Here is a 26,832-nt window from a genome sequence, read left to right as displayed (position 1 = left end):
TTGGGGCTGGGGATTTAGCTCAGTGGTTTCACTGCCTGCTGCACAAGCACAAGGACCCTAGTTTGATCTCCGGTACCAAAAAAAAAAAGATTTTTTTCATTGTTGTTGTAACTCACCCAGTGGTGGAAGATAAAATTTTAGATTGTTATATGAGATGACTTTTTGTGTAGTTTGAATATTTCAAGAGAGAATGAAAAGTCACTAGCTACTACTGTTCTATACTAAACTCTGCTCATTTTTCGTCTTTACATTTCATGTGTAAATTTATATGAGTTCCTTAGTAAAACAGAGATAAGATTTAGAAAACTTTTTTTGGTACTTGTTTCTTTAGAAGTGGGGTATATGGTAGAAACACACCAAATTTCAGGGTACTGGCTAAACAGTGGTTTCTGCTCTTTTATGAATTTTTAATTCTTACTGGATTTGTTATAGATTAGATTTCTTAATTCCTCTGATGTCTTTAAAATAAAATTTAATTTTAACCTCTAGTTTCTATATAGTTTTTCTAAAACACATTTCATTAAAGTTAATTATATGTATCTCTACTACAATTTTTATATTAGTAAAGAAAACTTTCAAACTAGTGATTTCTATCTTTGCGAATATAGCTTTGGGTTTTTTAGTTTACTAACAATTGCAATGCTGAATAGTATGTGGAGGCATTTATCTCTTTTTAAATGGCATTTTTAAAATTTAACATTAATGTACCTGAAAAGATAGTTATGCCGTTAGGGGAGATTTTTTTCAGTTTGGCTTGCTGGAAGGCTGGGAGTTGATAGTTCTTGAAATTTATAGTAAGTACTGATGATTACAGGTGTTGCTTTTACAAGTATTATCTATGAAGAAAAGGTCATGGATATACAATTTTAAATTCTTGTGTATAGGTAATTTTTTGAGATCTGAATATCTGATTTTGAAGTCACACTAAACACATTTCATTATTATTTCTGAATATTTGTCTTTATAGACGCTTATAGTTGCCTGGATCAAAGCAAATCTAAATGTGTATATCTCTCGAGAACTTTGGGATGACTTATTGTCAGTATTGTCATCGTTGACCTGTTGGGAAGAATTGGCCACTGAGTGGTCACTGACTATGGAGACACTAACTAAAGTTTTAGCTAGAAATTTATATAGTTTGGATCTCAGTGATTTGCCATTGGATAAGCTGAGTGAACAGAAACAAAAAAAGCACAAAGGGAAAGGTAAGAGTTATTCAGAGATGCGCCTTGTAAATTTGTTTAGCTGAGTTGGGATAACCAAGTCAGGGAGAGGTATGAGGGTAAAAGTTGTATTATTTCTTTTTTTTGGTACTGGGGATCAAACTCAGGACCTTGTCCTTGTGAGGCAGGTGACGGCACCGCTGAGCTAAATCCCCGGCCCATTTTTATTATTTCTTAATTATTCTTGTCCTCATTTACCCAGAGGTTTAACATTTTCAACAATAAAATATTGCATAATTTTTCTTAACCTTAAAATCAATAGTAATTTTGATAAGAAATGTCAAATACAAATTTAAAGTTAAATAATTCAGTCTTAAATACTTTATTTTTAAAAATTAACCAAAATGGACATTTATAAAATACCTTTTTAACATAAACAAGTTTTAGTTAGAACTGAAGGGTGATTTTATTTCATTCTATTTTTATTTATTTTTATTTTTTTTGTACCGGGGATCGATCTCGGGTCCTTGCGCTTGCTCAGCAAGCAGCGAAACCACTCAGCTAAATCCCCGGCATTTCATTCTATTTTTAAAAAGTATACAGTAAAGAATTTTTTGGAGGATTCATTTGAAAGTATTTAGTTTTAACAAAAGCAAGAATTACCTAGGTGTGAAATATATGTCTAATGTTAAAAGGGAGTGGGGCAGTAGCATAATGATTGTCACTGATACATTTTTTTATAATCTTTGGTTTAGTATTTTGCTTTTTTAATAATTAGTTGCTAGCTGGAGATAATACTTAATTACCCTTTGTCCAGTGTATGTGTATTAAGAATGTTTCCTGGTTGGCTGGGGATTTAGCTCAGTGGTGCTGCTGCTTGCCTTGCAAGCACAAGGTCCTGAGTTTGATCCCCGATACCAAAAATAAAAATAAAAAGAATATTTACAGGGGCCAGAGACTTAGCTCAGTGGCGCCACACCAGCCTTGCAAATGCAAGGTCCTGAGTTTAATCCCTGGTACCAAAAAAAAAAAAAGAATGTTTGCAGACTCTTTCAGGACTTTTTGTTTTCTAAGTAGCTATTATCGATAGGTAAATACTACATAACTTTCACCACAGGATGACTTTTGGTTAGCTCATTTCTCATCTGTCTTTGCTTAGCCAAATTTTTCATTTCTATTACAAAGCAAGTAGGTGCAGAGCTTATAATAAGTGATAGTATCATTTTTAAATTCTGCATAAGTTTTAGAATATAATTTTTACTTAAAAAGCTCAAAAAAGCTTTATAGTATGCAACATTTTATCTTACCTTATAATTTATAAGTAAGCCAAAGAATCTGAGGCAGTATATAACACATATAATTTTAAAAGGTTATTATCAGGTGACAGTATTTTGAGATTGAAAATCTACATTTCTAGGAGTTGGACATGAATTTCAGAAAGTTTCAGTTGACAAGTCATTTTCTAGAGGATGGAGTCGCGATCAGCCTGGCCAGGCCCCAATGAGACAGAGAAGTGCAACAACCACTGGCTCTCCAGGGACTGAAAAGGCGAGGAGTATAGTGCGGCAGAAAACTGTTGGTATGTACTCTTTAAATTATGAGAACTGTGCAGAGCAGTATGCACAGTTTTGACAAACCATGTGTATTAATGTACAGTTTTCTTGTAAGTTAATATGTGAAATAAAAAACTATAGCCAACACTTTCCTTATTAGTACTCAGTGCTGTATTATATTATTGTTTTTATGTACTTTATTTTACTGTTTATTTTGTATCTTTCCTTGATTTTAAAATGTTACTTTACAGAGTTGAAGAAGTAGAACTCTGATTTGATTTATAGAACTTAAGCATTACCTGGTATATTTTCTGTTGCTGAATGTACTCACCAACATAGAAATTTAGGGTAGCTAATTTTTAGTACTACAATTATATAGTTAAATTGACTTCATACACTTTCAACAAGGAATTCATGCTCTCTCCTGGCAGACAGTTGAGGCCAAGATGGAATCTACTGCTAGGTTCCCTGCTGCTTTTAAAAAGAAGAATTTCTATAATCTCAAATCAGTGAAGGGGCACTGTGGAAGAATTTTCAGGCATAGGGTCACTCAGCATACTGTAGACCTTGCTAACATCTTGCCCCATTTCCTCTCAGAAATTCATAACTTGGTGTGAATTATGGTAGAAAGATTACTACAATGAAAAACAAGGAGAGCTATGTCCTAATCTCTTTTTTTCCTCTCTTTCATCACTAAATAGCTTGATAACCTTGGACAATTTACCAAATCTTTCTAGTCTTTAAGTACTTCATCTGTATAGTGAGAATGATAATACTTGTCATGCCTGAAACAAAATTACTTGAAATTATTTCAGGGTTTATAATCTGTGAGTGTAGGAAAAGAAAGTTTTCCATGGGTGTGTATCTGTATTTAATGCTAATCAAGGATAAACCTTATCAATTTTAGAGAAATTTAAAACCACTGTTGTAGGGATGTGTCTTCTATAGAACAGTAGATTCTAAAGTGTTAAGAATTACAGCTTGAAAGGAAGAGACACAACTAAAAAGAATAGAATTAAAGATCATGGTTAATTCAAAATCCTTTAAAGGGATCATATTTTCAGAATTGTCCTATGCTTATAAGATAAGCCTATATCAATGTATATGGCAAGCTGTGAGAAGGAGAAATGATATAAGAAAAAGGAGTTTGATGGATTAAAACTACTAGAATACACCAGGTGTGGTGGTGCATACCTGTAATCCCAACTACTCAGGAGGCTGAGGCAAGATAATTCTGAGTTCAGGGTCAGCCTGGGCAACATAGCAAGAGCCAGTCTTGAATGAATGAATAAATAAAATTAATATAATACCTAGGAATTTTGGTGTACAATTACCTTTTGGTATCCTAAGGAAAATTCTCATTACATCTGAAATGCCTTTCTTTGTTTTATATTATTGACATATTTACAGAAAATAATTGTCTTACCTGCTGGTTATGCTGACACCCACCCATAATCCCAGCTATCAGGTGGCTGAGGCAGGAGAATCAAGTTTGAGACCAACCTGGGCTACATAGTGAGTTCGAGGTCAGCCTGAACTACATAGTGAGATCTTGTCTCAATGAGTAAATAAAAATTGTCTATTAGATCAAACAAAAATTTAAAGCATTAAAAATTTTAAGAAAGATACCTGTATAAAGTTGGGAAATACTTAAAAGGGCAGGAGATTAAATTAGGGTATGCTTTGGGCACATATTTTTTTAAAATAACTTTTTATGTTCTTAGTGAATATACAAGATTAAAAATTCAATCTGTAGGGGCTGGGGTTTTAGCTCAGTGGTTCCGGCACCTGCCTCACAAGCGCAAGGTCCCGAGTTTGATCCCCAGTACCAAAAAACACCACCTCAATCCGTAATAAAATTATCTGCATTAGAGTAGGTCTTTCCCTCATTACTGCTCCTGACTCTTCCATTTCCCTCATTAGAGACAACCACTGTTACAGTTTCTTGAGCATCCTTCTGAAGATACTTTGTGCATTTGCAGGAATGTCTACATTATTATGAACTGTGGCTTTTACACATTTGAATGAAAAATATTTTTCAGTAGTCAGTATGGAAGCACTGTTCTAAGCATTAAGGATGTAGTTGTGAACAAAGCAAAAAGTTCATTGGAACTGACATAATAGTGTTGTGGGAGAGATAAACTAATAAATGTATTAGGTAGTAACAAGTCATGAAGAAAAGGAAAGCAGCATAATGGACTAGAAATAATAGAGCTAGAAAAATAGGACTGTTTCAGTTAGGGAGGTCAGGGAAGGTTTATCTTACTGTATGATACAAGAATAGATACCTGAATAAAGTGAGAGAATTAGTTTAGCAAATAGCAGTAGGAAGTACAATCTGCATAAAAAGAATATAAAAGTCCTGGAGCCAGGATTGTGTTTGTAGTAGAGTGTGGAGTGAGAAAAGAGAGTTTTAGGAGATACCATAATGACATATTTTTGAGATTACTATGGAGCAAGTACTGTTAAACTTGCTGCATTATATTTCATTACATGGAAGTTCCTTAATTTAATCTATGTCTTGAAGCTATATGTATTTTATGATTTTGTGCATGGTATAGAATGTACTTATGTATATGTTTCACTTTGGACATGTATATCTGTAGGTAAAGTCTGTTGGATTTGATTTTAATTTCCCTCCTAAAATGACTATATTATGCTTGCATTCACAATAAAGAGCTCCTATTTCTTCTACATGCTTACTATTATCAAACATTTTGCACCATAGTAGTATGATGTGTTTGTTCTTGAGATGGTTGTGTTGTCCAAGGCCTGTCTTAAACTTCTGGGTTCAAGTTATCCTTTCTGCTTTGACCTCCTGAGTAGCTAGGGCCATAGGCGTGTATAACCATGCCCAGCTATTGTTATTTTTTAAAATATGAAGAAGATGAGCATATTTGAATAAATTTAATAGCTGCTTAAGGCCTTCCAGCTGGTCAAACCATCACAAATTCATTAGTCTATAGTACTCGAAAATTGTGTGTGGTAAGGTTAAAACTCTTCTTTACCAAAAGGTATAATCACATATATAAAATATATATAATGGGGCCAGGGGTATAGCTCAGTGGCACTGCGCCTGCCTTGCAAATGCAAGGTCCTGAGTTCAATCCCTGGTACCATATATATATATATATATATATGTCTATATATCTATCTATCTATATATCTATATCTATATCATATATATGAATTAGAAAAAATCTCAATTTGAAACCTTTCTAGATTTAAGCAAGGATCATCAGTAGATACACTGTTAGATAATAGGTTGGTTGAGAACAGAATATTCCCTTGTTGTCAAGGATCATCCATCCTATAGATTCTTTACATTTGCAACAGGTAACTGTAACCCTTATAGTGGAAAATCTGGAGGGCATCACTTAATCAAGCCTGTATGCCTAATTTCCAGTTTATAGCCCATACAGGAAATATAACAAGTTAAATGTCTTCATGAGGAAACAACTGAAATTAGAATGTAGTACATTTTGTTCGACAACTGATTTATTTTCTTAAAAAATATATCTTTTAAAAGTTGGGAGTGGGGTTTGTTTTAGTTTAAAGAGACAATAAACAATATAATATGTGAACCCTGATTAAATGCTGATTTCAAAAAAGTTATAAAATCATTTTGCCGATAATTTGGTAACTTCGAATAGAGATTGGATATTAATTAATTTTGTGCAAGTTTTGTTAATTTTCTTAGGTGTGATAATGATATTGGCTATATAGGAGGATGACCTTACCCATGGATGAATCCTGAAGTATTTAGAGGATGAAGAGTCATGGTATCTGCAGCTTACTTTCAAATTCTTTAGCAAAAATATACATACGCATAAAAAAATATTGTGACAAGATGTTAACATATTGGCAAGTTGTTAGCAACTTTTGAATTTAGGTAGAAGAATACATATGCACATTGTTACTTTTAACATTTTGTATATGTTTGAAATTTTTCTCAATAATTTGAGAAGAAAAGGGTTTTTAAACTGCCAGCAATATAGTAAACTTGTTATTTTGGATATTTCTGAAGCCACTAGATATTCTTCTGCTATTACACTGCTGGCTCTGCAAAAAGGTAGGGAAAGCTCTAGGACTCTTCCTCCTGTCCCTACTTTCTTGGCCAAAACTAAATAAAGCTGTGTTCTGAGAATTGAATAGTGGGCAGTAACACTGGAAAAGGGGGATGACCTTGAAGCAAAGTGCTCAGCCTTTCTGGGATCTAGACTAAGAGCTTGGCAAAATTCAGTACTGAAGGACTGAATTAAAGACTTTCACGTGAAGCTGGAGAGCTTGACAAAGTTAATTTCCAGTTGGTAATGCTTGCTGGAAATAGGTAAATGCAGATGTAAATTACCTCTGGAGGAATATAGTCTCAAGTAGTCCTCTAGAAATTCCACGGATTAGCATCAATCAATTATGATTTAACAGAGATTATTTAACAACCAAGGAAGCAAAGGAGTTAGCAAAATGAAAACAGATAAATCCCTAATATTGTAAATGAATTTTCCAGACTGTAATGTTTGAAATATTTTTAAAAATGATACTCATAAAAATTATTTTTAAAAAGAGTACATAGAATTTACAGAAATAACAGTACAATTATTAAAAGAGAAAGAATGCATAGATTAAATGACATAAACCAACTAAAGAGTATCAGTGACTTAGAAGACAGATTTGGAAAAATTTAGCAGAGCAAGGATATTACAAATATAAAGGAAAGGTTAAGAAATAGAATAGGGTGAGAAGTTCTAACAGGTCTAATCACAATTCCAGAAGGAGTGAATAAAGGAGATGCTGTGTGGTTTTTTTTTTTTAATAATTTCTTATTTTAGTAGTACATGTTTGCAGTTTGTGCGGTTTACAGTCCTGCTGGGGAATGGTTACTTGTACATACTACACCTTGATTCTTTTTTGTTTTTTTAATCGTGAGATGCAGTGTTTTAAGAGTAACAAGTAATTGATGAAAGATATGAGACCTAAGAACAGAAGCACATAGTATACTGAATACAGTGAATAAGTGGAAACCCATACATAAATATGTTACAGGAATGGATGCTATAGAATTGAAAGGCAAAAGAGTTTAAAAGCTGCAAAGAGAAAAATTTGATCATCTGCAAGAGAATGAGAGTCTGAAAATAACTTTCCTTGTAGAATTGTGTACACAACAAAACTTGGTTTATGATTGAGAGTAAAATAAACACAAAGGTTAAAATTTTGCTACTATCTTACCTTTATGAAGGGAACTTCTTAATATATCAGGAAAAAGAAAAATACTAGGATTGAAGTCTGAGATATAAGAAGGAATAAATGATCAAAGAAATTGGTAAATATATAGGTAAACTAAATATTTGGAAATACTCTATATTTTGGAGAAGGGCAGAATTAAAATATGGGTTATTCTTATGTAATTCAAGAGGAGTTTAGTAAGAATATAAGTATTCTAAAATTCTTGTTCCTAGTTGGGTAAAGTACTGGTGGTATTACATTGGCTTTAGACTTTCAAATATATAGAGAGAGAATCTAAGGATGGGGAAGAAGAGAAGGGAAGGGAGGGGAAAGGAAATGTTAAAAAGATCAAGATGTGATGTGTATACTTCACATCACACCAGTTATGGTATACTTCACACCAGTTCCTCCACAATGATTGTACTATCTCAAACATACACTCAGTAAACAAATAAGATCACAGAAATTTTCTCATTCAAAAAAGAAAAATATATAGGAAAACTACAACTCAGTTTAAAATTGGACACAAGATTTGAATGGGTATTTCTTCAAAGAAGATACACAGATGGCCAGTAAACACATGCTCAACAACACTAGCCATCAGGGAAATGCAAATGAAAAACACAGTGAGATACTCTTTCATGTATACCCACTAGTGCAGGGTTGGTGAACCTTTTTGAGCTTTCTGTAATATAAACAGCACACTGCAGCACACATGTCATCAGTTTGCTACCATTGCACTAGGTGACTATTGTCCATCAAAAAGATAGATGATGACAAGTGCTGATGAGAATGTAGGGAAATTGGAGTCTTCATACATTCTTTTTTTTTTGGTACTGGGGATCAAACTCGGGTCCTTGCGCTTGCGCAGCAGGTGGCGAAACCACTGAGCTAAGTCCCCGGCCCCGTCATACATTCTTAATTGGACATGTGAAATGATACAGATGCTTTGGCAAAGTTTGTCAGTTCCTGCAAATGTTAAACCATTATCATGTTATCTAGTAATTCCACTCCTCATTATTTACCCAAGAAAATTGAAGAGTGGCTGCTCTCATTAGTTTTATATACTGATGTCAAATTAATCTTTAAAGTACAGATTGTTTTTATCCTTTCAAAAAGTTTGTCCTTCCCGGACTGACAAATTCATATCCTTATGCTTTACTTTAATATTGGGACCAATCTGATTACTTCAGTGGATCTTTCTGGTATAATTTCTAAATATTCTCTTTTGCTTATTATATGTAAAAAGCCAGAAAAGAACTATTGAATAATCCTGTCAGCACACAAGAATTTTAGATTTGCCTCTGTATTTGGGCAGCAAATTATATCCTGTTGATTATAGCTTGAGGGAAATATCCATCTTATCTCTGCATTTCCACTTCTGCTACTTTGATCTTGTATACTGTTGTGCTTACATTGTAGCAGAAGTTTTCTTATTTGTTTCCCTGCATCAGTCCTTTACCACCTTTAACTCCATATTCTACCCTCTTGTCAAAATGACATTTAAAAATATTTTTAGATTGATATAACTTCTTTGCTTACATCTTTCAGTGGCCTTTTAATGCTTTTGGGAAAACGAGTTTATAAAGTCATACATGATTTGGCCCCTGCTCACTTTTCCAGTGTCATTTTATTCTAACAGATAAGTTCAACAATCAGAAACACTACTTTATGAATATGTAAAATGTTTGACAGCAGTGGGGGGAGAAACTGGACATACTCTGTCGTAAGGACCTTGCACTACCTGGGAAGTGATATTGTGCTACTTGAAAGAAGACTTGGATTAGTTGTAAGTGCATGTTTCAAACTCAAGGGTAATGATGAAAAAATTTTTTAGAGTATTATACTTCATATGCAAATAGAAGAGAAACAAGAAGCATATAAGATAGTTAAAACCTGAAAAAGCAGCAGAGAGTAAACTTTGAAAAGAAAACAGTAAGGTAAGTGAATAGAGGACAGAAATAAATGCACCACTGTATTACTTTATCAGTAATTACTTTAAACATCAGTGATCTAAATATACCAGTTGAAAGAAAGAGACTGGATAAAAGAAAAGACTCAAGTATATTCTGTCTAATTCCATTTAAAATATAAAGACACAGATAGATTAAAAATAAGTAGGTGGAGGAAAGTGTACAGTGCTAACAGTCAAAAGAAAGTGGAAATAGCCATATTAATTTTAAATGAAACTTAAGAGCAAAGAAATGATCAGGGAGCATTATATAATATAAAAGTTGTCAGTTCTCTATGAAGACATAGCAGTCCTTAATGTATGTGCATTTAACAGCAAAGCATCAAAATACATGACACAAAGACTGGAAAAACTGCCAGAAGTAGATAAATCTACTATTATAGTTAGAGATTTAATACCTTTCTATTAGTAATTGATAGCTCCAACAGGCAGAAAATCAATGAAGATATAGTTGAGCTGAATAACACCATCCGTCAATTGTAACTGAATACAATTGACATCTGTAGATTACTTCATTCAGTAGCAGCAGGTTACACATTCTTCTCAAGCTCACACAGAACATTAACTCAAGATAAGATTACATTTTATGTCATTAAGTGTACCTTCAGCACATTGCATTTTAAAGAAATAGAAATCATAGAGTGTGCACTCTGACCACAATGAATTTAACTAGAAACCAATTACTCAAAACAGTTGGACAACTCCAAAGTACTTAGAGATAAAATAACATATTTTGCAAATAGAAAGGACAAAGAAAAAGTTTCAAGAGAAAATTTAGGGTATTTAGAGCTAAATGAAAATTCAGCTTATCAAAACTTGTAAAGTATAATGAAACCAGTGCCCTATTAGAAGGTAATCAATAGCATTAAAACATAGTGCAAAAGAAGAAAGACATAAAATCAATAAACTAAGCACCCACCTTAGGAAACTAGAAAAAATAAACCCAAAGTAAGCAGAAGAAAACAAATAATAAGAATTACAGCATAAAATTGAAACAAGAAATTAATAGAAAAAAATGAACAAGACCAAGTTTCTTTGCAAAGATCAACAAAACCAATAAATCTGTAGGTCACTGGTGGTGAACCTGAGGCATGCGTGCTGTTTCTATCATTGAAAGCTCTTAACAGTTTCACCATCACTGCTCTAGGTTAACTGAGTTGGGGTTTGGGGAAGAGCACAACAATTATTAATATCAGAAATGAAAGAGGAGCCATTATATTAATCCCATAAACATTAAAAAGATTGTAAGGGAATTTTGTAACTCTTCCCATTAGTTTGATAACAGATGAAATGAACCAATTTTTGAAACAAGATACATTCTATAAAACTCAAGGAAAGTCAGGTACAGTAATCTGAATAGGCATATCTAATCTTCCAAAGAGAAAACACCAAGAACAGGTGGACTCTGATTTTTTTGGAACAGACGTAAATACCTGATGTCCTTATCATTCATGAGGACATTAGTATGATCAGTGATGGAGTTTGCAATGTAGTGATTTTGTCATGTAACATTGAAAGACTTGTTTTACTGCCTGCCTTCTAGAGTTTCAGACAGTTTAAGACAATTTATCAATTACTTTTCACTTAAGAAAAGTAAAGGCTCTTGCATAGCTTGGTGGGATAGTGCATGCCTATCATCCCAACACTGTAGGAGGCTAAGGCAGGAGGATCTCAAGTTCAAGCCCAGCCTGAGACACTGTCTCAAAAAAAAATTAATAAATAAAAGGCTTAGGCTGTAGCTCAGTCAGAAGGCCCTGGGTTCAATTCCCAGAACCACCACCAATAAAAACCATAAAAACATAATCCCAGAATAGTCAAGAGTTGCTTTATTAAGAGAAATTTTGATGTTCATATTTAACCTAAGTTTAAGCTTTAAAGTTTTGGAGAGCATATTTAAGGTTTTGCTTATACTAGCAAATATTAAAAAAGATTGCCATAAATTTAGGAATTGTAGAGCTTATTCGTGAGAAACAGTGTAGTGTATTTCTACTGTCCAACTTTAAAGGCAAATATGTCACTGCTTCTGTTTTCATATTTTGCTAACCTTGGAAACTTTAAAGATACTTTTGCTAACGGATAGAAATGTTTACATAATGTGAATTTTAATTAGAGATAAGAAATATATATAATATTTTGGAAATGAGTATATGCCAGCTTTGCCTACTTCATGTTTAGTCCTATGTTGTGTTTTTAGTGATCGGTCACTCTTTGTCCATGAATTTAATATGCTGAATGAGAACTTTAGAGGGAGGCCTTCAGTTTTTAATCTGGTTTGTGTGGTGCAAGAATTTATGTGGAGTCCATTATTCCCCTGCCCCCTTTCATGAGAGGGCTGAAAATAAAACACCTTCAAAAGTAGACATGCTCGGGCCCGGGATTTAGCTCAGTGGTTCTGCCACCTGCCTCGCAAAGCAAGGACCTGAGTTTGATCCCCAGTACCAAAAAAAAAGACACGCTCATGAATCTGAAAATGTTTTTTTTCCTTTTGACATTATATTCTTCACACTGACCTGTCAGCATAAAGCATATTATAGATTGTCTGATCACTGATGGTATGTGGCTTGCACATATATGCAGTAATAGGAATGTGTAGCTTTACAGAGATTTACTAATCTTAGTATTTGGATTAGTTCATCCCAAAATATCTCAGTAGCTAATTCATTGCAAATAATTTTCTGCATTGAGTCTTGTATAGTTGTTAGGCACTTGCTGGGTTTCAGGTAAGTGTGCAGATGCACAATCTAAGTAACAAAGAGGATGCGTTTTGAAGAATTAACTCATGCTGTAACATAGATGTATGCTACTGCAAATACAGAAGAAGTGCTAAGGGAAGTGTCCAAATTCTTCCTTGAAGTTGATAATGGTAAAGGAAGAACAGAAGAAATTGTCATTCCTCAAGGAAAAAAAGATAAAAATGTATAATTTACTTGTGTAGTCTAAAACCTGATTCCATTTAGTTTAAAAAGATTACCTTTAAAAACCACATCTGGTTGTATCTGTAGGTGGTATTTTACCTCCTGTGTAAGCAGTGCTTTGTTTTGCCTGTATACTTGGATCTTTGTTCTAAGAAATTTTAATGAGTAATTATCTTTAAGTCAATATAACTTTTATTTCAAATTATATTATAAAATTGTTGATTATTTTCACAAGAAGGAAAAGCAGGAAAACTTGAACAGGGTTAGAGTCTGACATTTTATATATGTACTCAATTTTAAAATATGTTTACCTTTAGAATATTATATGGCAAGCCATACACTGAAGACAAATTACCTTAACAATTCCTACTTTTCACTTCTTTCTGTACATAGATGTACCTAAAAATAGCTCTTTAAAAATCCCTTATTTTGCCAACATTCATAACAGCTTTTGAAAAAGTGATTACTTTTTTCTAGTTAGAAACTACATAATACTTTTAAATTTTGGTTAATGGGTCTTTTGGTTTTTCCTTTTTATAATCCTCACAGTCTGAAGCTTTTCTTTTTCAAATGATTAGTTTGAACTCTTACCCAGAGAGCATTATTTTCTTTGGTTTTGGTTTTAGTTTTTTGAGACATGGCCTCACTGTATACTACAACCATCCTTGAACACACTACGTAGTTCAGGGTGGCCTTGAATTCTGATCCACCTGCCTCAGCCTCCCCAGGTGTGCTACCACACCTGGCCCAAATACCATTATTCATAAAATATGCATTAAACTCATGCATCAGGCATTAGGAATTCAATGAGAATATAGTTCTTTGTGTGAAAAGTTGAGAAATCTAACATAAAACCATACAGTCTATTGTAAAGATTGTAAGCCTTGCAAAAGCAGAAATTTTTATTTATTTGTGTTTATTGCTATGTTGCCAACAAGTTATATACAGAATAGAAAAAAACTTCTTAAATGAGATGATACTTCAAATATGAAAGTTTGTCAGGAAAAAAAAGAGACCAAGAATGAGAGTAACAGACAAAGCCATGGTATGATGAAAAAGCTTGAAATTTCTAGGAACACAATCAAATTCTGTGTGGCAGCAGCATGGAAAGATGGTAGAAAGATACGAAGTCTTAGTGAATGATTCATTGTAGTGAAATCATGAAGGTCTTAAGTGACAGGCTAAAGAATTTAGACATCCAGGAATTGTTTCTAGTAATTAGGAAAGCCCAGGATTTTGAATTGATGTCAACATTCAAGTTATTTTTTCCCCATCACTATTGCCCTAGATACTATACAGTATTGGTGAATTCCTCTATTCATATACTATATATGTTATATATCTTCATCAATCAGTCATCCCTGATTTAAAATCTCTGTAAAGTTTAAATTACTAGTTTATATCTAAGTAAGCTAAAATTTGTCTTTAGTTTTGTGAACTAGTGACTCTTTTTAAGAAATTATCAAATGTTATGACACATGCAGTTCTACAAAGTAATCTGAATTTTTCTTTAAAAACAATCTTAAATTTTTATGTTTTTAGTGGAAAATTGTCTAGTTTTCTTAAGCTGATTCTTAATGCTGATTACAAATTCTATTTTGTGTAAATGTTTCTGTTTTTAAATTTTCTATTACTCTTTATTATAAATAAGATATTGATTTGTTGAAGCATTCCTTTCCTACCAAGAACAAATACTAACCATAAGAATAAATCCTTTTGATTATGATATACTTAAAATTTTTCTAAAAAAACCTATGAGTGACTTGGAAATTTTATTTGAGGAAGAATATGAAAATAGGGATGATTTGTTCATAGAATTCAGCTTCATTAAGAAGAATGACTGAATTTCTTTGAGAAATGCCCAAATATATCACAAATTTCTTTGAACTAATAATATTGTTTGTTTCAATATTTGCATTCAACAAATAATTACTTTCTAGCTTTGAGAACATAGTGCTGAAGTGTGTGCTATTTTTAATGCTATTCCACTGTAATTGTTAATAATAAACAGCATTTTTCTGTTTTACACCAAAAAAATTACATTCAAATTGTATGTGTACTCTGTTTTCTTTTCTTACAGCTTGCCAGTATTTGCTGTGCTGAAATGTTTTAATTTAAAATTTCCCTCCTTTATATCTTTTAGTTTTCTCTGTTGCTGCTTTTTCTGTGACACAAGCCTTTCATTATAGTCACTCTTCTTTTTTCCTTCCCCACTTCTTTCTTTTCCTTTTTTAAAGCCATGAGAAGCCGATCCATTGGTGAATGTGCTCTGCCATCGGCCTATATACGCAGTGCTAAAAGTGCTCCTGTCCTGATCCATACTTCCAAACCCTTCTTGCCTGATATTGTTCTCACTCCCCTTTCTGATGAGCTTTCAGGTAGTGCCACCTCTGCTAATTTCTGCACCACTTTTCACTTTTTAATCCTCTGCTTTCAAATTTGCTAAGTCAAATAAACTCTTCAAAGTTAATTTCTTTGGGGGAGGTGTGGGAAACTGGGAAATGGTTGAGAAATCAACATTTTGAGTTATTTGAACTCTAATGCTACCTTTGCAGTTCATTCTGGAAGTGCTAAGTTTAGTGCTGTGCCAATGTCCAATATGCTTGTGCTTACCTTTTTCTTAAGTGGCAAAAAGAAGTAGGAATGTATATTTATATCATAGATTTCTCACAAGAGGTGAATTAGAAGATAATTAAAGCCTTGATTTTAAATTCCCTATTGTTCTGTTACCAATATTGTAAATCTTGAATAATTTCTTTTCCATCATCTGCTATAATGTTACTAAGTAAGGCCAGTAAATCATTGGGAAAAACACATAATATGAAAGTTGCTTGGGAATAAGTCTTTGTAATTTTTTTTAGATTTAATAGTATGTAGAATTCTAAGGATATCCTCATTTTTTTGGTGGGGGGGGGTGGTACCAGGGATTGAACTTGGGTCCTAGCACTTGCGCAGCAGGCGGCAAAACCACTGAGCTAAATCCCCAGCCCAGGATATCCTCATTTTAAAACCATTCTTGGAAGCCCCAAGTTCAAGAAGCTTGAAAACCTGCTTAGCTTTCCAGTTCTGCTGAGGTCCTTAATCTCCAGTACTGGGATGACTGAAACTTTTTATTAAGTCTTAATCAATGTATAATAAAACGTATAAAATAAAATATATATATCACTATATAATCAATATAATATATAATCAATATATATAATAAAATGTATAATATATAATAAAATGTATAGATCTTGTATATTATAAAATGTATAGATCTTGTACTTATAGTTCAGTAAGTTTTGAGAATTGCACACACCCCTAAATTACTGTCATCCCCAATAAAATATGCAACTTTTCCATTACCTGTTCTACCCTTCCATGCATAACTAGTTTTTAATTTGTTGCCATAGGTTAGTTTTGTCTTTTGAAAAAAAATTTTCTTTGTATAAATAAAATCACACAATGTGATTCTGTCTTTTGGACAGAAGTAAACTTGTGTTGAGTACAGTTACTGTGCAAAATGTGCTAGTTCAAAGAAACTTACTTATACATTCTTATATAATTTACGATCACTCTTCTTAATGTTTCCCTGACATTGTAACTTTTGATGAGGTAACTGGGTTTTTTTGTTGTTCTGGCTTTTTCCAATCTTTATACCTTTCATTGCCTAAATGTATTGGAGGAACTAAAAGAGAAGGTGCATTTTTATTAATATTTCAGATGAAGTACCTTCTACCATCCTTAATCTTACTAAGAAAAAGTTTCTAGGGCCAGGGATTTAGCTCAGTGGTACCGCTGCCTGCCTCGCAAGTGCAAGGTCCCAAGTTTGATCCCCGGTATCGGAAAAAAAAAAGAAAAGGTTTCTTCTAAGCCAACAGGGGTAACATAAATGAAAAGTTATGAACAGGTAGGTACAGAAGTATATCTATATATGTCTTATGTTGATATTCTTCAGAAATACTGCAAATGAAAATACTTAGCATTGGCATTTCTCAGAATATGATAATAAAACATTCATTATTGGATATGATAATAGTTTCTATTTCAGAATACAATGACTAGGAAACAGTTACTTCAGAAGATATTTTGTAATGTTTGAGAAGTGTTCAAGTGTTATTTTTAAATGATAATATAATTAATTACAAATAGTATTTGATGTATGAATGAACAGATTTTATACCAGAAAAATTAGGCAGTCTGAATCTTTTAGGCTATCAGTGCAAACAAGTAGGAAGATTAGAAAATATATAAATAGGATAAAATAAATTTTGATGGAGGGCCAGGGATTTAGCTCAGTGGTTCCGGCACCTGCCTCACAAATGCAAGGTCCCGAGTTTGATCCCCAGTACCAAAAAAAAAAAAACAAAGAAATTTTGATGGAAAAAATGACACATTTTTCTACAAATGATGCTCAGTTATAAGTAACGGATATTTTGTCTTTTTGGTGCTCCATTTTAAGTATTTTGTACCTTCCTATGTGAATAGCACAGGTGTTGGTTGCTTGTAACAAATTATGATTTAGTTACTTATTTTGACAAATAAAATAATATTTCTGTCTTACAACAAACTGCATACAGTTTATTAAAAAATGGATACTTTTTTTGCTTTAAGCCTTAATTGATTGATTGATTGAGACAGGGTCTCCCTATGTAGACCAGGCTGGCCTTGAACTCATTACATAGCCCATACTGGCCTTGGAACTCATGGTGATCCTTCTACCTCAGCCTCCCAACTGCTGGGATTACAGGTGTAATTACCATGCCCAGCTGTTTCAAGCTTTTTTTTTGGTACTGGGGATCAAACTCAGGACCTTGTGCTTGTGAGGCAGGTACGGTGCCACTGAGCTAAATCTCTGTCTATTTCAAGCTTTTAAAGTATACTTAAAGCATTTGATGCAAACCATTTTTGACTTGTTTAGAAAAATTTAAATGAGTTTTAGCCATTCATTCTTAAAAGTTTGTTGAATCACGTATTCTCCTGTCTTGAGAAATTGTCCAAACATTTTATTTTATTTCTCAGAATCTTCGGCGGTTTACAGAATTTTTGCTCTCCAGCTTATATTTGGCAAACACCCTAAGTGCTAAAATATTTTTCTAAAACTAAAATAAAGATAAGGGTATTCCCTTTAAAATGTTCTAAAGTACTAACAGCCAGCATGAGTTCTTACATCAAAAATCTTGCAGTCAATTCATAATTCAGAATGATTATCTCTTTAAAAGATTTATGACTTAAAGATATATAAAGAATATTTAAAAGGAGTTTTTAAAACGGTACATTTGTTTTCACTTTCCCCATTTGAGATAAAATGTCTGTAATATCTGTAATTCTATAGTAACTGTAAAGATTTAGATGATGTTGAGACACCAGTTACCTAAACAAAAGTCTCTATATCTGATTATGTAGATAATAAATGTTCATTTTAGAAATATGGATCATAGGGGAAAGTATATGAGAAAAGATGCATATTCCTACTAAACTGATACTAATTTACTCATAACTTAAAATGCCTTTGCCTCCAGTTTTTATAAATGTGTAATATAAAATATAAAAGCATAACGACATAACTTGAATTGAGAAATCATTTTCATCTCAGGAAAGAAAAGAAAGTGTACCATTTTTATTTTTTTATTTTATTTTATTTTTTTTGGTACTGGGGATCGAACTCGGGTCCTTGCGCTTGCGCAGCAGGCGGTGAAACCACTGAGCTAAATCCCTGGCCCCAACTGTACCATTTTTAAACAGCAGCTAAAATTCTATTTTTCCTGGAAATTGACTTAGGAAGTTCCCATTTCCAAGATGATGCAAAAATTCAGAATATTTTGTTAGAAGATATAAATAGATTTAGAGAGGGAAGGGTTCATAATGTTCATTAATATATTGAAGGTTTAGAAATATTAAAGCCAACTGTATAATTCAATATTTCTCAAACTTATTTAACCATAGAGCTTCTTTCCAAGTACACATAGTAACAGCCTATATATATCAAGGACCGGAGATTTAGCTCAGTGGAGCTGCGCCTGCCTCGCAAGTGCAAGGTCCTAAGTTCGATACCTGGTACCAAAAAAAAAACCAGCTTATAGCATTAAGGTTTCAAAGAAGACAGATTTGGAAAATATTGAATTTCCTAATCTTAAAAATTAGCACTATGAAAATTGGACAGGACTATTTCATACCCAGTTTACATTGATGAAATCTGAATTACTGAATTTATTATTGTTCCTTTGGTTGTTAGACCTGGAATTTGTTTCTTGGGAAGCTAGATGGAAGGAAGGGATAGGAGAAAAAGGAGCTATATGAGTATAGACATTTGTAAAAGTAGTGCTAAATTTAAAAAAACAAAAATCACTGAAATCTTGGATGTTCAACCAATCCAACTGGTTAATTGCTTATGTTTCTTTCTTGCTTAGCATGTGTGAGGCCCTAGATACAGTTCTTAATACTGCAAAACAAAACAAACTCCTTTTTTTTTTGCTTAAATTCTTTTATTGGTACATTTTAGGTATACAATACGTTTACGTTTATCATTGGGTATTTGTACCTATACATGATGTATCTTGGTTCTTGTTTTTTCCCCGTTACCTGTGCTCCCTTCACCCCCTCCATCCTTCCCTATTTACAAAGACTTTGTTTCCATTTTTTCCTTTTCTTATAATTTTTCCTTTCTCTTCTTTCCTTTCCCCTTGCCCTCCCACTTCCCCTACCCCTTTGGACCTTTTCTTCCTATTTCACATTATCTATTATTCGTTTTAACAAACTCCTTTTAATTTTCCTTCCTCATCTCCTCATCTTTTAAAAAAGTACTACTACTACTACTACTACTACTACTTCTCCTCCTTTTTTGTTGTTTTTTAGACATGTTCTCACTTTGTAGTTTAGGCTGGCCTCGAACTCATGGCAATACTCCTGCCTCAGCCTCTCAAGTGCTGGAATCAGTCCTGGCTTAAAAAGCATACTTCTGTTTTTTTTTTTGGTACTGGGGATCGAACTCTGGTCCTTGTCCTTGCAAGGCAAGCGGCGGAACCAGTGAGCTAAATGCCTGGCCCCAAAAGCATACTTCTTTAAGCATGGACTTTCATATTTCAAAATACTGTACTATATTTTCTGGCTATGTCTGTTTTCCTTCATTATTTGCAGGACAGTTTAAAGGAAATAATTTTATTTTACCTGCATTGTATAATGCTATATGATATAATTTTATATGTAAGAGAGCATGGTGGTGAATGCTTCAGGAGGCTGAGGCAGGAGGATTACCATGAGTTCAAGTGTGAGGTCAGCCTGAACTATGTAGCCAGACTGTGTCTCAAAGAAACAAATAGAATAATTTGAAGCTAACTTAAATGGCAGTATGTAACATACTCATAAACAAAATACTGTAATTTTCTTAACATACAAACATTTGCTATGGTCATTTGCTATGTTCAGAATTTAAAAGTCATGCAAACAGAAGTAGAGTTTAGTGGACTAAATATTAATAGTTTGAAATTTAAATTATTTAACTTGGTTTATTGCTTTTAAATCTTATGATTCAGTAACAGATACTGCTTATAATTACCTACATCAAAGTATATACATTAATTGAACTTACAGTTTTAAAAGGTAGAATTTTTTGTTAGCACAGATGTGCTATACTTCTTACCTTGAAGGTATATTGCCATTGTTGCCAAATAGGCAAAATATATAAAATTGCCTGGTAATTGGCTGAAAAAACTTGTTTCAAAATGGCAATAGTTCCTATGTAAACAAATGTAAATAAATGATTTTCTAAATTTAGGAGCCATAAAATTATTACTGACAGCAAATATTTGTGCTTGACCAAGAAAAGAATTCAACTTTGGTAAAAGGAACTTCAGGTAGTTGGTTCTGTACATCATTTCAGAAATTTCTAAAATTTTCCATTGATACAGTAGTATTCTAAGTTGAGGATTTTTTTGTTTTTTGTTTTGTTTTGGGGAACTAGTTTGATTTTTACCAATCAGTAGCTACTAATTTTTTGCTTTAAAAAATGCTTCTCTTGTACCAGTTTTTATTTAGGCCATACTGTGTGACAAATCTTCTTTCAAACAATTGAGATATTATGATGAACAAAACAAAAATCCTCAAGATACTTATAAATTCTAGTGGAAAGAAGTATGTTTTACTTACACATTACATTTTAATTCACAGCCTACCTTTCAAACTAGCAAAAGAAACCTATCATTGAAACAGAATAGTCAGGAAATTTTAATATAGAAATAATTTCCAACAGTTTAATACTAAGGAAGCAAAGAGATAAAACAACATTTCTAATGAATTTGTAGGCTGTTTAGAAAGCAATTTTTCAGTGTTCAAACACTTCCTATTTGTTAAAAACATTTTTTTTTGCCCATTAAATCATTTCTTTTTTAGTTAAAATAACTTGAAAGCTTATGTTTTCCCAATTAAAATATAACCAGCATAATTAAATTGTCTTGAAGGACATTTTAATTTAAACCTGATGCCATCATTATTTTTAACAATACAACATAGAGATTTTCTGTCATTTTTCTCTGTACAGTTTACCAATATTTGTTTTGTCTCAGTCTTGATTTCCTAAGATTTTTATCTTTATAGAAATGAATCATTATTCTCCTTTTTAGTTTCTTAACAATACAATTAACTTTACCAACTTTTTGACTTTTTAGTCTTTTTTTCCTCAATAAAGTTTAGGTATATTTTCCCAATTAAACTTAAGGCTTGTTATAGTCCGTTACACCTAATTCAAGTGCTGACCTTAGTTTCCTGTCAGCAGTTACTTTCTTCTTTGATTTTATACAATTAATGTTGTCATGTGCCCATGTCTTTATTATGATGTGCCATTTAAAGCTTACTTTAAAAATACTTGTTTAGTTTTAAATTCTCCAACACAATCCTACTGGTAGAAAAATATTTAGTTGCATTTTTAAAAAGCACTTGCCCTCTTAAAATTGTATAGCAGTTTTAGATACTCATTTGTGATAGCAAAATTTTAGGAAGAAAACACAGTCTGAAACAGTGTTAAGTTTTCTAATATGAAGGTGAGGAGGACTATGTTTGGGAAGAAAAAAGAATAGTAATCTTTCTTTGCTTAAGAGTGAAAAAATTATGAACTGTTAATAAGAGAACCCCGAATTAAAACTAATATTGTACTTTTTCCTAAAGGTCATGTTTGCTGAGCTCATTAAATTTAATGTTTTGAATTCTGATTTTGAACTTTGATAAAATTCCAACTATAAAATTCTTAAAATTTTTTATAGTAAAATTGTATCTTCCTTTCCTTTCCTGATTCCTTTTTATGGAAAAAAACATGGACTGCGAGTTGAATATAGTATCTGTCCTCAAAGCAGAAGTTCTTATGACCTGTTATGGGAGGGATAACAAAATATTTCTTTTTGTCAAGATGTATAAATATGCATTAGTTACCTACTGCAGTAACAGTATAAGTGCATAAAGGTGAAGCTTGTAAGGAAACTTACTTTTCATTTAAAAAAAGTTCTAAGTGAAGTACATAAGAAAGAAAGCCAATGTAATTTTTTAAAGTGTTGTATTCTACTCAGTTTAATGACAAAGTTTGTTTTGACTTCAGGAGATACATGTATTTGACCTATATTGGGAACCTACACCTGTATCTTTAGGAATATACTAGAATCTTAGCACAATAGAAACTTCTATTGATCTGAATTTAATACAAAGTAGATCTTTTGGGGCCTCATACAAAGAGGGTATTAATGAAATAGCCAAGACTGTCTCCTTTCATACATTGCATGTGTCCTGAAAATGCTTTGAATGTCAGTTCTCTTTCTTTCACTGAGGAATCTGGTCTCAGTCTAGAGTAACTAAACCTAAGTTCATTACCTAACACCAATAAGAAATTACTTTGTAATCTTGGATAAGCCACTGTTTTACTCTGAATCTAAAATTTTGATTATGAGCAATATTTCATTATTCAGTTACAGTTTTGTGACTTTTACTTTGGTAAAATGATTTTTTTTTTTTTTTTGGTACCGGGGATCGAACTCGGGTCCTTACGCTTGCGAGGCAGGCGGCAGAACCACTGAGCTAAACACCTGGCCCGAAAGAATGTTTTGTAGAATGATTTTTTTTTTTTTCAATACTGGGGATTGAACTCGGGACCTTGTGCTTGCGAGGCAGGCAATGGAACCACTGAGCTAAATCCCCAGCCTGACTTTTACTTTTGTATTACAAAGCAAGTAAGTAGCAACAGCTGACTTTTTTACTCTTTTGTCCATTTTTCAGCATTTTGCTGATATCTGAAAACAAAGTTTTTTTACTCCTAAGTAACAAACTACTATGATAGGTCCATGGCCAATGTACTTAACTTCTAAAATTCCTCTCTGAAAATATGTTTCTATTTGAACAGCTAAATAATATTCCATTTTTTTAATTTTCAATTTTATAAATATTTTTGAGGATTTACCATATACTGAACGCTTAATCCTTTTATGCTTAGTGTTCCAGTTTTGGAACAGCATGTAACAGTGGACCACAATAAAAATTGTTGTCTTCAAATTCTTGTTCTTTGAATTTTTCTGGGTAACATATATGAATTTCATGCACAAATCCAAAAAAAATTGCAACTTTTGGTATAAGTGGGCTAATGTAGTAAAAATAATGCTGTGATATAGAACACTAATGCTACTTGTCAAACTTTAATGATTATATGTTTGGGAAAGTAATTTTATCTCTCTGGGGGGTTCTCAACTTTCTCATCTCTCCAAGAGTTAAATTAGATAATTGCTAAATGTCCATTTTGACACCAGAATCTATGCTTCTTAAAAAGATATAAGAAACTGTAGATCACTGTTAGAATTGATAGTTGTTTAATGGAAAGGGCCAATAATAGCCAGGTAAGGTATCTTTTTAGCAGATTTAAATAATGTTTTTGTTAAAAGCAAAAAAGTTAATTTATTGACTATATTAATATATTGACTTTTTGATGGCAGTGAATACATTTTAATACTAGAGTAAAATAAAACACTTCAGTACAATAGTTTCCTGATAAAGAGAATTTTAGGGAGAGGGTGAAGATTTCCATTTATAATTTCTGACCAATCAAATGAACAAGATATGAAGAAAAGATGATGCCGCTTGGCTACTCAGGTTGGAAGCAGAGGAATTTATAAATTTGCAATGGGATATTTAGGTCAGCTTTATGTGTTAAGATCTATTTTTATGTTTAGAACTTAACTAGGAATAATTGAGTAACAAGTTTGAATTGCTTGATTTATTGGCACAGTTCTATCTTAAACTGCACTTCCAAATGTTTCATCACCTCACTGTTTCTATGCACGTTAACATTTTAAAATGTATTTTGGTAGTTTTCTAATTCATTGACACTACATGCTATATTGGCTTGTGCCCATCAGTTTTTTAAAAAACAGATTTATATTTTTAATTGATTTTCTTTCATGGAACTTAAAAAATCTCAATTTTTTTGTTGTTGTAAAGCATATGCTTATGCTATGGTTGACATTAATATTTTATACTCATATAGTTTCTACTCTATATAATTTTTCTCTTTCACAGATATTGATGATGCTCAAATACATCCCCGCTCAACTAGAGTCAGACATTTTTCACAAAGTGAAGACACTGGAAATGAAGTTTTTGGTGCCTTGAATGAAGAACAGCCATTGCCTCGAAGTAGCAGTACTTCTGACATCTTGGAACCATTCACTGTTGAACGAGTCAAAGGTGCAGTTCCTGTCATTGACAGTTCATCCCGTCATGCACCAAGCTTGCAGAGTTCCACAGAGGCTTCTTCAATAACTAGATCCACTGAAAGCCACATCACTGATACTCATAGTAGAGAGTCTTCTCTGGAAGTTGGTGATAGCATATATGACCATCTTTGTCACTTAATAGGTCCAGTAGAACTTGCAGATTCAGCTTTTGAACAAATCCAGTACTTTGACCTTGAAGGAGATGATGATCTTCTTTCTTCCCTGAAAGAATATTTTAAGGAAAACCAAGAAAATTATAGTAAAAATGAAATAGGAAAAGATACAGCTTCTCAGGAAGTGATTATTGCAGTAACTAAGGATGAAAGATCATCCTTAGATAAGTTAGAATATAGAGATCAAGAAATTAAACCAGAAAATGTCATGTCTTATGTTAGGACTCCTGAAAGCATACAGTTTCAGAAAGAACCAAGTGCACCTGCTTTCATGAGTAATGTACCTCATCAGTCAGATAGTTTTATGAGAACACAAACTTCTGAAAAATCTAAGCAACTAAACATTGACAAACCATCATCAGAGCCTAGTTCAGGTAGCCCTTGTGATAAAGAAAAAAGGAAATACTTGTATAGACAAGCAGCCACAGAATTAGATGCCTGTGTAGATGTAACGCTAGTTGAAAAGCTTAAGAGTGTACAAATTAATGAAAAGATCACTGTCCCACATATGCATGCCAAGAAAACTACTCTAAAACCACCTGTTAACCGCAGAATGCCTCATGTTTCAAACACTAGCAAGCTTTCTCCTACTAAAAGGAGCTTGTCTGAAACAGTAACTCATAGGGCCAAAATCATGAAAATCACTACTAAGAAACGAAATAGTGTTCATGTTACTTTTAGACCATCTACTGAGTCTGTTCAGTTTTATAATCCTCTGGAAAACAAAGAGCCTCCATGGAAGATGAGACTACGGAAGCTCAGTGGCTTTAGTAGTAGTAGTAGTAGTAGTAGTAGTAACAGTAACAATAGCAGTACCAGCAACACCCATACCAGCTCAGCTAGTGGCACAGAGCTTGTAAAACCTGGTGTATACAGGCCTCTCGATACGATTAGCACAGCATCAGTTAGTAGCAAAACAGTGAAGGAATCTACAGAGATTCCCACCACCACTGTATTACAGAAAGAAGAAACTGCAAGTAATCAGTTAGGTAGTCGTAGTACTCTCAGGTCATCAAGTCATGAGGCAGGACTACAGCAGGGCTCCCTGGGTGGCGTTTATAAAACTGTTGTACATGCTCTTTCGAAGCCGAAGGCAAATGTTTCCCCACAGAGGCAGAACAGAATGCCACCAGAGGCTCCACTGAGGGATCTGTACAGTCATGTAATGGGCTATTTTGGAAGGAAAGCTGCAGGTGAGCACTAACAGTGTGCAGAGCGCAAAAGGAGAAAGACAGCACCAGTTTGGCTTAATGCAACTGAAGCGAGCTATAAGCAATCAAAAAGCTTTGGGATGGTCACTGCTTTCTTTCTGTTTGGTTATGCATGCGCCTTTCCCCAGCTATATTTTTCCCAGCATAAAATATTTATTTAAATTACTAATTTCCCTTATAAGGCATTTAGTTAAACCTCTTTGCTGCTGAACAAGACAGGGAAGAACATACAGGAAAAATTTAATGACCTTTCAGAAGCTACCAAAATCACATTTTTTTGTGTGTGCCATATGAGTCTTGAAGTTTACTGAGGAGAGTTATACTTTCTCTCCTGACCCCTATAATATATATTTAAAAGGGTACTAGCCATATATATTGAATTTATTTATTTGTACTGCATATCTATTAGGTGTTATATTTTTTCACGTTAGAAAATTACTTTGACTTCTAACATAATAGAAATCAAGGTTTACTATAGTCAACTTTTTTTTTTTTGGTACCGGGGATCAAACTCAGGACCTTGCGCTTGTGAGGCAGGTGTGGTGCCACTGAGCTAAATCCTGGGCCCCTGTATTAACTACCTCCAAAGGGGAAATTATAATCTTAATTCTCAAAATGTATTGAGTCACTTTTTATTTAAGCCATTTCCAAATATGCTATATACTTTCAGGGTTGTATTCGCTTGTATAGAAGGCAAATCATGTCCTTGAAAGTAATCGTTCCTTTTTCTGAGATTTTAAATTTGCATAAAGATTTCCTGATAGCTAATCATAATTGAAATATGTGACCTCTGTGGATAACTACAGAAAGAAAGCAAGATTATGGTAATTTTTATCTTGATCCAGAGTTAAAATAGCTTTAAAGATACAGAAAATTACCTTTCAGCAGTAAGGTAGGTT

The 26,832-nt window shown here is 33.1% G+C and overlaps 1 protein-coding gene across 8 annotated transcripts in view; it reads left to right on the top strand.

Annotated features, from left to right (window-relative positions):
* Positions 1 to 26,832, top strand: part of Ralgapa1 (Ral GTPase activating protein catalytic subunit alpha 1) — a 228,736-nt gene that overhangs the window by 68,202 nt on the left and 133,702 nt on the right. For 5 of the 8 annotated variants that reach the window (XM_021246567.2, XM_021246571.2, XM_087197115.1 and 2 more), the window contains exons 15-18: positions 968 to 1,205; positions 2,581 to 2,742; positions 15,064 to 15,204; positions 24,353 to 25,915. In XM_021246567.2, the coding sequence (XP_021102226.1) occupies positions 968 to 1,205; positions 2,581 to 2,742; positions 15,064 to 15,204; positions 24,353 to 25,915 (2,104 nt within the window). The remainder of the gene's footprint in view (positions 1 to 967; positions 1,206 to 2,580; positions 2,743 to 15,063; positions 15,205 to 24,352; positions 25,916 to 26,832) is intronic. The other 3 variants (XM_087197119.1, XM_013066624.3, XM_087197118.1) reach the window with 3 other exon arrangements.

Source organism: Heterocephalus glaber, unplaced genomic scaffold (genome assembly GCF_053883595.1).
Source record: "Heterocephalus glaber isolate CG9 unplaced genomic scaffold, H.glaber_assembly_v1.0 deba00001662, whole genome shotgun sequence".
In the NCBI taxonomy this organism is placed as follows: Eukaryota; Metazoa; Chordata; class Mammalia; order Rodentia; family Bathyergidae; genus Heterocephalus; species Heterocephalus glaber.
Note: the sequence above shows the minus strand (reverse complement) of the source record. Positions and strands in the feature narration are given on the sequence as shown.